This window comes from Glycine soja, chromosome 9, assembly GCF_004193775.1.
Source record: "Glycine soja cultivar W05 chromosome 9, ASM419377v2, whole genome shotgun sequence".
Taxonomy (NCBI): domain Eukaryota; kingdom Viridiplantae; phylum Streptophyta; class Magnoliopsida; order Fabales; family Fabaceae; genus Glycine; species Glycine soja.
In genome coordinates, this window is record NC_041010.1 from 9,951,566 (window position 1) to 9,964,592 (window position 13,027).

At 40.0% G+C, this 13,027-nt stretch overlaps 1 protein-coding gene across 1 annotated transcript in view; it reads right to left on the reverse strand.

Moving 5' to 3' along the window:
* Positions 1-13,027, reverse strand: part of LOC114367799 (vacuolar protein sorting-associated protein 54, chloroplastic-like) — a 65,011-nt gene that overhangs the window by 47,139 nt on the left and 4,845 nt on the right. The window contains exon 5 of the mRNA XM_028324997.1: positions 12,884-12,958. Coding sequence (XP_028180798.1) covers positions 12,884-12,958 — 75 coding nt within the window. The remainder of the gene's footprint in view (positions 1-12,883; positions 12,959-13,027) is intronic.

Below are 13,027 nucleotides of genomic sequence, written 5' to 3' on the forward strand. Positions count from 1 at the left end.
TGGTGTGGCTCCCGAACCCCACAACGGTCACATTACTCTGAATAGTAATGACTTTATTAATGAAGGGGAAAGAAGAAACGGGGATAGCATGCATGTAGCAAAATCTTCAGAGAACGTTACAGGTGATGAGGGGCAGACGAGACTGGTTTATATGGCTATTAAAGGAAACTCAGACACAGGCACAGAGGGGGACAGTGAGGTGATTCGACACCTTGAGGATGACCACATGCATAGGACTAACACGCCTAATTGCACAGTCACCCTACAATCTGGTCAACAAGATATAAAGGAAGTTTTGGGGGAAACGGGCCAGAAGCAAAAGGGCCCAATTAAGTCAGCCACAAAGGTTTATGTTAGAAGAAAGGAGGTACCTCTAAGTCATGGAAAAGCCCTTTATCTAAAAACAGACCGTATGCCTTCAACCCAAGGGGATAACATAGAACAGCAGTGTGCTTTAGTAAGAGATTTGGGCCTCAGCTTTGAGGGAGATGAGATACAGTTCAAGGAGCTTATGCTAGACATGGAGAATAGAGATAATATGGTGGCAGCTGAGATGGGTTGTAAAAAACAAATTACATGATTATCCTATCATACAATTCCAGAGGTTTGGGGAGGGGGATTAAGTGGACAGCTATTCGAAGGACTATCTCAAAGCATAAGGTGGATATTGTTTGTATCCAAGAAACTAAAAAAGAGAGCTTTAATAAAAGTATATGTCAGTCCATATGGGGAGACCCATCTGCATCTTGGGACAATGTACCTTCTGTACAGGCTGCTGGGGGACTGCTGTGTCTATGGAATAATTCTGTTTTTGAAGTAGAAAGGAGGGTGAAAGGTAGATACTTTTTAATGCTTGAAGGCAGGTGGCTTAAAAACAATCAGAGGCTGTTCCTTGTGAATGTTTATGCCCCGTGTGACCTTGCTGGGAAGAGAGCTCTCTGGAAGGATCTGACGCAGCTTAGAGATTCTAATTCCCCTGGTGCCTGGTGCTTCTTAGGAGATTTTAATAGTATTAGAAGCCAGGAGGAAAGAATTAGCTCTTCTAATCGAACAGCTGATCCCTTGAGCATTTCAGATTTCAATCAGTGGATATCAGATATGGATCTCCAGGAGATTAAGTGTGTTGGTAGCAGATTCACATGGATTAGGCCTAATGGAAGTGTCAAGAGTAGGCTTGATAGATTCTTGGTTTCAGACCAATGGAAGTCTATTTGGCCTGATTGCTGTCAATATGTTCTCCCAAGGGATTTCTCGGATCATTGTCCTACCCTCTTGCAAACTGAGATGCTGGATTGGGGCCCTAAGCCTTTTAGGGTTGCTGATTGGTGGATACAGCAAAAGGGTTATCAAAGAGTGGTGAAGGAGGCTTGGAGTAGTGCTCAGCAGGGGGGCTGGGGGGGAGTTGTGCTAAAAAATAAGTTGAAATATCTAAAAGAGGCCATAAGAAAGTGGAGTAAAGACTCTGGGTTTGTCAATGATAAGGGGATTCACAAAATCCAGAAGAAGTTAAATGAAGTGGAGGATATAACATCTAATAGAAGTCTGTCCGAGGTTGAGATTAAGGCTAAGAGAGAGCTGCAGCAAGAGTTGTGGGAGGCTTCAACTGCTTTTGAATCTCTTTTAAGACAGAAATCTAGAGCTAAATGGCTAAAAGAAGGGGACAGCAATTCTTCTTACTTCCACAAAGTGATAAATTTCAGGAGACATTGTAATGGCCTTCATGGAATTCTCATTCAGGGTGAATGGGTTCAGAACCCCAGTGAAGTTAAGAATGAAGCTGTGAAGTTTTTCCTCAGCAGATTCACTGAACAGCATATTCGCAGACCCACCCTTGATGGAGTTCATTTCTCTTCAATTAATCAAAGGCAGAGGGAGGAGTTGATTGCCCCTTTCTTGGATCATGAGATCAAAGAAGCAGTGTGGAGTTGTGGTGGGGACAAATGCCCTGGACCCGATGGTTTCAACTTCAATTTCATTAAAGAATTTTGGGGAGTGCTGAAAACTGACTTTAGAAGATTTATAGACGAATTTCATGTGCATGGCTGCTTCCCTAGAGGCAGTAATGCTTCCTTCTTGGCCCTAATTCCCAAAGTTAAACACCCTCAGACCTTTGATGATTACAGACCAATCTCCTTGATTGGGTGTATGTACAAGGTGATAGCTAAGTTATTAGCAAATAGATTGAGGAATGTTATATCTGACCTTATTGATGAGAGACAAACAGCCTTCATCAAAGACAGACACATCCTTCATGGAATTGTAATTCTCAATGAGGTGATTGAGGAAGCTTGTAGAAGTAAAAAGCCAACTATGGTTTTCAAGGTGGATTTTGAAAAGGCCTACGACTCAGTCTCATGGGGTTTCTTGGACTACATGCTGCAAAGAATGGGATTTTGTCCCAAATGGAGACACTGGATTTCAACCTGCCTCAGTTCAGCAACCATCTCCATCCTCGTTAATGGCAGCCCTACAAAGGAGTTTGCCCCTACTAGAGGCTTGAGGCAAGGGGATCCTTTAGCCCCCTTACTTTTCAATATAGTTGGAGAAGGCATCACAGGATTGATGAGGGAAGCAACTCAGAAAAACTTATACAGAAGTTACATGGTTGGGAAGACAAAGGAACCCACTAATATTTTACAATATGCAGATGACACAGTCTTTGTGGGTGAAGCTGTTTGGGAGAATGTCTTAGTTTTGAAAGCTATGCTCAGAGGTTTTGAATTGGCTTCAGGTCTGAAGATTAACTATGCTAAAAGTCAGTTTGGGATTATAGGAGGTAGGGTCAATTGGATAAGTCAGGCTGCTCAAACCCTGAATTGTAGACAATTGGAAATCCCCTTCTGTTATTTAGGTATTCCTGTTGGAGCTAAACCCTCAAGCAGGGTTGTGTGGGAGCCTTTGATCACTAAATGTGAATCCACATTATCTAAATGGGCGCAGAAAAATCTATCCATGGCAGGAAGGGTGACCCTAATCAATTCGGTCCTTAATGCTCTACCAATATATCTTTTATCCTTCTTCAAGATCCCCCAAAAGGTAGTTCATACATTGGTAGCACTGCAGAGAAATTTTTTGTGGGGGGGAGATAAGGACTACAAGAAAATTCCTTGGGTAAAATGGGAGGTTGTTTGTCTACCTAGGGAGGAAGGAGGTTTAGGGATTAAAGATATTCTTAAATTCAATGAAGCTCTGTTGGGCAAATGGATTTGGGCATTAGCTACTGATCAGCAGCAGTTATGGGTTAGAATCATAAATTCCAAATATGGAGGTTGGAATCAGTTCCAGAGGGGCAGAGATAAGAGGGGAAGCTCATATTGGTGGAGGGACCTGAGGAAGATTTATCACCAGCCTGAGCACAGCATTTTCCATCAAAACATGGCATGGAGTGTTGGTGGGGGTGATAGAATACAATTCTGGACAGACAGCTGGTTAGGGGAAGAATTCAGTCTGCAGCAGAAGTATAATTCACTCTATATGATTAGCAGACAGCAGCATAGTATCATTTCAAAAATGGGGACCTTCTATGAAGATAGCTGGAGATGGGATTTTAAATGGAGGAGGAATTTATTTGACCATGAATATGATTTGGCAGTCAACTTTATGGAGGAGATTAATTCTATTCCTATCCAGAGATACTTGCAGGACACTATGAGGTGGAAAGCTGAATCTAGTGGTGTGTACTCCACCAAGTCAGCTTATAGATTATTGCTGAACAACAATGCCTCAGGTTCGGATGTCAGCATCTTCAAATTAATTTGGAAGTTGAAAGTTCCTCCAAGAGCAGCAGTCTTCACTTGGAGACTTCTCAAGGATAGGTTACCCACTAAGGGTAATTTGCTAAGAAGAAATGTGCTTCTCCAAGATGAAGGGTGCCCTCTCTGTGGTCAAGAGCAGGAGGAAGTGGGTCACCTCTTTTTTAATTGTAAAAGGATTATGCCCCTGTGGTGGGAATCCATGGGGTGGGTCAGGGCTGTAGGACCTCTTCCAGCTTCCCCAGCAAGCCATTTAGCTCAATTTTGTGAAGGATTTGGTGTTAATATAAATCAAAGCAGATGGTGTGGATGGTGGGTGGCTCTAACTAGTACCATATGGCACCATAGGAATATCTTGATCTTTCAAGGAAAACCTTTTGATCACTCTAAAGTCATGGAGGAGGCTATGTTTACAGCTTGGTCTTGGATAAAAGCTAGAGAGAAAGGTTTCAACAGTAGTTTCAACCATTGGTCCTCTAATATATCGGAGTCCTTTGGTTAACCTATGTGGTGATGTTCTATTGATGGGTTAGTTTGGGTTTTTGGGAGGCAGCACCAGAGGTGCTTTGTATTTTCTTTGTTCAGTACCACTTGTACTGTTTTATCTAAATCAATAATATAATATATATTTCGTCTTCCAAAAAAAAACATTGACATATACTAATAGTTAGTTAGAGGGGTTTATTAGATATAAATAGGGGAAGAAGGAAAAGCTGCTGGCTAACAGATTGAAGAAGGTCATGCCCTTCATCATAGACGAAAGGCAATCTGCATTCATTGAAGGAAGGCATTTGTTGCATAGTGCAATAATTGCAAATAAGGTGGTCGAGGAAACTAGGAGAGGACAGAAGCCTTGCATCGTCTTTAAAGTGGATTACGAGAAGGCATATGACTCGGTGTCTTGGAACTTTCTGCTTTACTTGCTGCGGAGAATGGGTTTCCACTCCAAGTGGATCCAATGGATCGAGGGATGCCTAAAATCTGCTTCTATCTCAGTATTGGTCAATGACAGCCCCTCGCATGAGTTCATACCATAGAGAGGCCGGAGGCAAGGGGACCCATTAGCACCATTTCTATTCAACATTGTGGCTGAAGCTTTGAACTGGCTGGTAAGAGAAGCAATTGGGAAAAACCTGTACAGGGGATTCTCAGTGGGGTCAAACAAAGTGTTTTTTTTTTGTCAGCAAAGATAATATATTATATATTGAAATAAGTACCAGAGGTACTTAAAATACAAAAAGAGTCCATATAGATGGTTCCACAGTCAGACATTAATATTCTGAGGGGGAACCAAGCTATGGATACAGAATGCATATGAATTTACATGTATAGAGCTCATAACTATGCAATCCCCTGCTGATACATAAAACTTTGTGGAAAATTACTTGACCATTGATTAAAATGCACTGTGAAATCCTTCTCAAAACTCCTAAGCCAAGACCATAGGAGGAATATTGCTTCTTCAAGCAGTTTATTAGCATCGAAATTTGCATTAGAGAAGACTATACTATTTCTAAGTTTCCATATGGACCAAGTTAAAGCTAACCACCAGCATTGCTGTCTATTATTCCTTACACCAACAGCTTGAACACCCAAATGTTGAAGGAAATGCTGCTTTGGGCTTAATGGAAAAGCACCCTTAATTTGCAGCCATGACATGGTTTCCCACCAAATGGGTTGTACTTTACTGCAGTGAAAGAAAAGATGGAATGCATCCTCTTCTTGGGTTCTGGAAAGAGGACATAGTGTATCTGTGAGCTGTATCTGTCTTCTCTGCAAGTTTTGTCTTGTCGACAGTTTGTCTCTTATTAATCTCCAGTACGCAGATGATACAATCTTTTTCGGGGAGGCATCCATGCGGAATGTAAAAGCAATCAAAGTAATCTTGAGGTCCTTCGAACTCGTATCGGGACTCAATCAATTTTGCAAAAAGCAGCTTCGGCGTATTCGGCATGGCTGACCAGTGGAGAAGAGAAGCAGCAGACTATCTCAATTGTAGCTTGTTGAACATTCCTTTCATCTACCTGGGCATACCTATTGGGGCAAACCCAAGAAAGAGTCAGATGTGGGATCCTCTTATAAATAAATGTGAGAGAAAATTAGCGAGATGGAAACAAAGACACCTATCTTTCGGGGAGAGAGTGACTCTCATACAGTTGGTTTTAACATCTATATCCATTTACTTCTTTTCTTTTTTCAGGGTTCCTAAGAAGGTGGTCGACAAGCTAGCTCGCATTCAGAGAAAGTTCTTATGGGAAGGAGCGCTTGACCATAACAAGATAGCCTGGGTCAAGTGGGACATAGTGTGTCTCCCAAAAGACAGAGGGGGGCTGGGGATCAAAGACGTAAACACCTTCAATCTCGCACTACTCGCAAAATGGAAGTGGCATCTTTTCCAGCACCAAGGGCAACTGTGGGCTAGGGTATTGGAATCCAAATACGGCGGCTGGAGGGGTCTAGATGTGGTAACCACAGGCAGCAAAGAATCCATTTGGTGGAAGGATTTGAAGTTGGCATCCCATCATCCGGAGAACGGAGAAGCATTACAGAGGAGCACAGTCTGGAGGGTCGGATGCGGGGACAAAATTAAGTTCTGGGAAAATAATTGGATAGGTGATAGCGGTGCATTAGCAGCAAAATACCCTAGATTGTACCTCATATCTAGTCAGCAAAATCACACTATTCAGCAGATGCGGGTCCATAACGACTCAGGGTGGGAGTGGCAGTTCACGTGGAGAAGATTGTTGTTTGATAATGAGATAGACATGGCTACTACATTTCTAAAAGATATAGAAACCCAGCAAATTCAGCCACAAAGGTCAGATGGGTAGGCGTGGATGGCAGATTCCAGCGGTCAATTCTCAGTAAAGAGCGCTTACATCATCATGAGGGAGCCTTCATCAGAAGCAATAGAAGATACAGCTTACGCAGATCTGTGGAAGCTGAAGGTACCGAATAAAATATTAGTTTTCACATGGAAACTACTTAGAGACCGTCTCCCCACAAGAAGCAACCTTCATAGGCGACAAGTGGTGATAAATGATAGGAGGTGTCTGTTGTGTGGCAGCATGGAGGAGGACACAAGTCATTTGTTTTTTCATTGTAGCAAAGTCATTCCTCTTTGGTGGGACTCGTTGTCTTGGGTGACCTCTGTTGGGCCTTTCCCGCAAAATCCAAAACAACATTTCCTCCAACACATACATGGAGTGACTCAGGGAGCTAAGGGTAACAGGTGGAGATGGTGGTGGTTGGCTCTTACATGGTCGATATGGCAACAGCGGAATAAGATACTCTTCTCCAATGACACATTTGACGCTAATAAAATCATGAACGATGCATCTTTTCTATTGTGGATGTGGCTACGAAACTTAGAGAAGGACTTCAACATTAGCTACAATCACTAGTCCAGCAATCTTAGATCAGGGTTTGTGTATTAGTTGTCGATAGTATAGTGCATAGGTGCAAAATACTGGTCACATGTAATCTAGGCTTTGGTTTCCATCAAGACTACATTAGTCTGACAATGGAATCATTGGTCTATGGTCTTATAATGCACCATTTGTAAATTTAGTACCTCTGGTACTTAATTAATATATTATCTATTTTTGCTGAGCAAAAACAAAAAAATAGGGGAAGAAGGATTGGGGAGATTCAGATTTGGATCATCTGTAATTGAGCATTAGCTCTTTGTTTTTTTTTTTTTTATCAGCAAAACTAAATATATTATATATATAAATGATCAAAAGTACCAGAGGTACTAGTACATAGGGATATACATCCTGATATCTAGACACCGAAACTAAGGTATTCTAGATATTAGGAGAACATGTCTTTTGTTCTAGTTGTAACACCCATTACATGAGAAAACCCTGACTAATATTGCTTGCCCATTGATTGAGATGAGTGGAGAAATGTTTCTCAAAATGTCTAAGCCAAGTCCAAGTCCAAAAAACAGCTTCATCAAACAATCTGTTAGCATCAAATTCTGCATTTGAAAACAGAACTCTATTTCTGATTTTCCAAATAGCCCAAGTTACCGCCATCCACCAGTATCGCCATCTCTTAATCCTTAAACCTTCTACCTGGATGAAGATATGCTGTAAAAAATTCTGTTTAGGCCCAAGAGGAAAGGCAGTCTGTAAATTCAACCAAAGACATCGATTCCCACCAGTTGGTTGGATGAAGACGCAATGGAAGAACAAATGAGATGCCTCCTCTACAGCTTCTCTGCAGAAAGGACATCGCAGATCCTGCAATTGCACCTGTCTCCTATGCAAATTCATCACTGTTGGTAGTCTGTCTTCTATTAGCCTCCAAGCAAAAACTGCTATTTTGCTAGGAATTTTAATCTTCCATAATTCCTTACACCAGTCTTGTTGCTGACCTCCTTTAGAAGCTTCCAAAACCAGATTGTAGGCACTGCGGGTGGAATAGATCCTTGTTTGATCACCTAACCATTCCCATTCATCTGGTCCTTGCTGCTGAATGTGTATACCTTCGATATCCTTTAAGAAGTTGACTGCTGACTCAATTTCATTTTCAAACAACGGTCTTCTCCACAGAAACTGCCACTCCCAACCTGACTACATGTGCTGTCCCATCTGTCTAATGGTTTGGTTTTGCTTGTAGATATTTGGTACAATCTAGGATACCTCTCAGCTAGAGGAGTTTTCTCTCCTATGTTTTGTTCTTTTCTTATTATTCAATAAAATCTATCTTTTCTTTCTCATTCTGATTCTTGGCTCCTAGCAATTGGTTCGACCTATCGGATTTGAATTTTGAACCAAGAATCAGAATGGAAAAGAAAAGATAGATTGACCCCTAGCAATTGGGCTACCAAGATTTACTCTGCTTACTGAGGTTTCTACAAGTCCTCTCCACACATGCCCAAACCACCTAACAACCATCCATCTTTTCAATAATAGATGTTACTCCAACTTTCTAATGCATTCATTCTCAATAGTCTCTTGTTGGCTTTTATAACTTAACAATGCAGTCTTCTTACTTTGGACATGGTTGCGGAATTTAGAGAAGGATTTTTCCATGCATTTTAACCAATGGTCTAGTAACATTTCAGCAGGGTTCATGTAACAGTAATATTTGGACTAATTCTAGTTTTGCTCTATCTGGGGTAGCCCAACTATGGTTCCACTCCCGACTCCATTTTAGTCTGTTTTGGAACCATTGTCTTGGGCATTCCAATATCTGTAATTTAGTACCTCTGGTACTCAATTAATATATATTATCTACTTTTGCTGAGCAAAAAAAAAATAACTTAACAATGCAAGTCTTATAACTGAGAAAAGTTTCCCTTAAGCTTCGGCAGTATATTTCTGTCACATAGAACACCATAAGCATGCCTTCATTTCATCATCCCTAATCATATCCTATGGTTTACATCTCTCTCAATCTCTCCATTGTTTTGCATGATGGACCCAAGATACTATAGCCACATGACTCGTGGTATGGTATGGTCTCCAATTTTTACCTCTAAGCTAGGATTGGTGTACCTCCTGCTAGACTTGAAATCCATTTGGTCCATCTCACTTCTATTGTGCCAAAGCTTATCTCCACATCTCTAACTTCCCATTTATTTACTCTCTTGACTCTCCAGCCAAGATTATATCATCTGCAAAAGTGTGAATCATGGCACCAGCTCTTGGAAAAGCCAAGTAAGAACATCCAAGACAAAGGTAAAATGATAGGCGCCCTTAGTTTTTTTTTTTTTATCAGCAAAGGTAAGCTATATATTAATTGGAGTACCATAGGTACTGAATAGTACATAAAAGGACCATACAAATGGTTCCACAATCAGACATTCATATTCTGAAAGGGAACCAGTGTATGGATATAGATTTGCTATGAAATTTACATGAATTAGGTTCGTAACTTAGTCTACTACTGATACAAAAAGCTTTGTGTAAAACTGCTTGCCCATTGATTGAAATGGACTGTGAAACCTTTCTCAAAACCCCTTAGCCAAGACCACAGTAGGAATGTCGCCTCTTCAAACAGTGCATTAGCATTGAAAGTGGCATTAGAGAACACTATACTGTTTTTAAGCTTCCAAATGGACCACGTTAAGGCTAACCACCAGTATTGCCATCTGTTCATCCTTACTCCATCAAGTTGAACACCCAAATGTTGAAGGAAATGCTGCTTTGGGCTTAATGGGAAAGCACCTTTAATGTGCAGCCATGTCAGAGTGTCCCACCAAATGGGTTGTATCTTGCTGCAATTAGTTGATCCCTAGTAGTGCAGTCCTATAATTATAGGAAAATCTATTGTGACGCCACCCTATGTTCTTGCCCTAGTTGTGACCCTCTTATACACATCTTTGATAGCTCAAATATAGGTAACAACCATTTTTTTCGTTAGGGACTTCCACAATACCTATCTTAATACCCTATAATACCCCTTTTCCAAATCAATGAACACCACATGTAAGTCTTTTTTTTTGCTCTGCAAAAATAATATTATATTACTGAGTACCAGTGGTACTGGAAGTACATATTACATTCAGATATGCTCCCTAGACATTTTGTATGCCCATTGAACCAATCTGATATAAGTTAGCATATTACATAAATCTGTTCTAAAATCCTATTTTCTTGCATTAAGAAATCCTTCTCTGATATTGGAAGACCAGTAGTTAAAATGCATGTTGAACTCCTTCTCCAAATTTGTGAGCCACGTCCACATTAGGAAAATTGCATCATCTATGATTCTATTAGCATTGAGTGTACCATTTGAGAATATAATGTCGTTTCTTTGCTTCCAAATGGTCCACGTCAGTGCCACACACCACCATTTCCATCTTCTAGACCTCATTCCCTCTGTCACACCACATGTAAGTCTGTTTTATTCCTTCTGTACTACTCCATCAATTGTTGTAGGAAGTATATTGCTTCCTAGGTTGACTTCCCAAGCATAATTACCCTTGGTTTTTATAGTCTCTTGTATTAATTCCTGTTCAATTACCCTCTTCCATAGCTTCATAGTAGGGTTCATGAGCTCAATCCCCCTACAATTTGTGCAATTTTATGAAATATATGATAAAATTTTAGGAATCTTTAAAAAGATTTTGCAGAACTCTCCTCACAATTGTTGTGAAATCATGAGATCCTACAAATTTTGTGTAGGGAAGGGGGGATTTTGAATACTCTATATACAAGTTACAACCAGACAATTACTTGCCAAATTTTGCATAGGGAAGGTATTAGAGTAGTCTTACTCTAATAGAAGGAGACACATCAAAGAAACAAGTATTAAAACTTCATCTTTCAAGATAATCCTCAAACCAATAAACAAAAGACAACTGCAACGTGGAGCCCAATAAAATTAAGGATCACCACATATAATTATCGTTAAAAACAAATGTCTGTGGCATTTACCTACTGCAATCATGCTGTGGTTTCAGATTTTATACAAAGTTCTGGTCAACACATCTTGGAAAAGAGAATAGTTCTTGTAGAATTTCTGATGGCATTTTGGAAAAAAAAGTACATGAAGATTCAGAAGTTTTGGAAATTGGAATCACATGGATGCATTAATATGAAACACTCAAGCATTGTTTCTTTGTGCATTGTAGCTCAGAAACAGAAACCTTCTACATGGGATCTCATACAAAGTTTTTTTTTCTTTTTCTTTTATTTTTCTCTTCTATCAATTGCAAAATACCTAGTATATACTGTAAAATGAGAGAAAATATAGAGGGACAATAGACTAAAACCGTGTGTCAGAGTACACAGAGGATGCAAGCCTATATAGGATAATTACATTAATTATACATAAATAGAGGATATTTTGTTTCCACTAAATCAAAGATAATATTCCTATAAACTGTAATTAATACTAGAATCAGAATGTTAATTCTAATTTTCAACACTCCCCCTCAAGCTGAAGCTTACTAAGCAATCAGCTTGTTACAAGAAAATTTATTCCCACTAATAAATAAAAAAACAACAGAAATGGAGTTCCACAAAAAAATATTTGAAGGACAACTCAGGGATGTTGACGAAGTCAAGGAATATTGCTAGAAAGAGAGAGCTAGAATATCCATCAACCTAAGAAAACCAAGTTCCAACTTTCTTAAAACCATCATTTGGAAGTTTCAAACCAATATTTTGAAGACAACTCAAAGATCTTGGTGAAATTAGGGAATATTGCTTGAAAAAGAGAGTTGGAAAACACATCAGCCTCAGAAGGTTCAAAGCAAGTTCCGACTTTCTTAAAACCAAGAGTTGGAAGCTTTAGAGCCAATTGTGGACTGGAGACTCAACAAGGGGATAGAGAAAAAAAAATCTGCAGGTAAAAAAAGCCAAAAAAGTCAAACATCAAAATCCCCGGCGGAGGCAATGGTGGCTGACTACATGTTCAGACTCACCGGAGGAAGACAAGCACCATGGTGGTAGTGGGTGCACCTAGATTGCACCGGAGAGGAGTAGATCTGACAAAACGTGAAAAGATTAAAAAAGATGGCCAGAGAAGGTGGCGGCACGTGGCAGCTCCGATGGCGCCGAAGAAAGGTGGGCTTGACCGACGATGAAGAGACGAGTCTGATGGTGCTAGCAGTGACAGCTTCTGCACAGCGAAATATGGTTCACCGGATAAGAACACTCGCCGGAAAAGTTGCTGGAAAACAGAAACAGTTCGCCGGAAGAAGGGCAACGAGTGGAATGGTACACCAAAAACTGGAAAAAGAATGATAGAAGAAAGGCAGCAAGCAAAAGGGCTTACCGGGGACAGTCGGTCCCCAGTGAGGGACGGTTTTTCCTTATTCCCTCAACCTAGTCCTAGATACCATGTAAAATGAGAGAAAATGTAGGGGGATAATAGACTGAAACCGTGTGCCAAAGTACACAGTGGATGCGTGTTTATATAGGATAATTACATCAATTATACATAAATAGAGGATATTTTGTTTCCTCTAAATCAAAAATAATATCCCTATAAACTGTAATTAATACTAGAATCAGATATTAATTCCGATTTTCAACATATATAAATCTTGATGAAAGGATAATTTATCCTCAAAAATACAAAAGGGAAAATCTCACAGCACTGATCTTACTAAAGTTCTTTCCCAATAAAAAATAATACTCAAACTTTCACAATAACTAATTACTTACAGTTCTAAGCAATCCAATTACAGTAGGAAGAAGACTATCTTTGAAATGATTGGTTTCCTCTTCTTCCAACTTTACCTGGTTAAGAAACAGAGGTTAGAACACAAACTGCATCCTGAAACTTCACAATCAAGGTCAAAACACAAA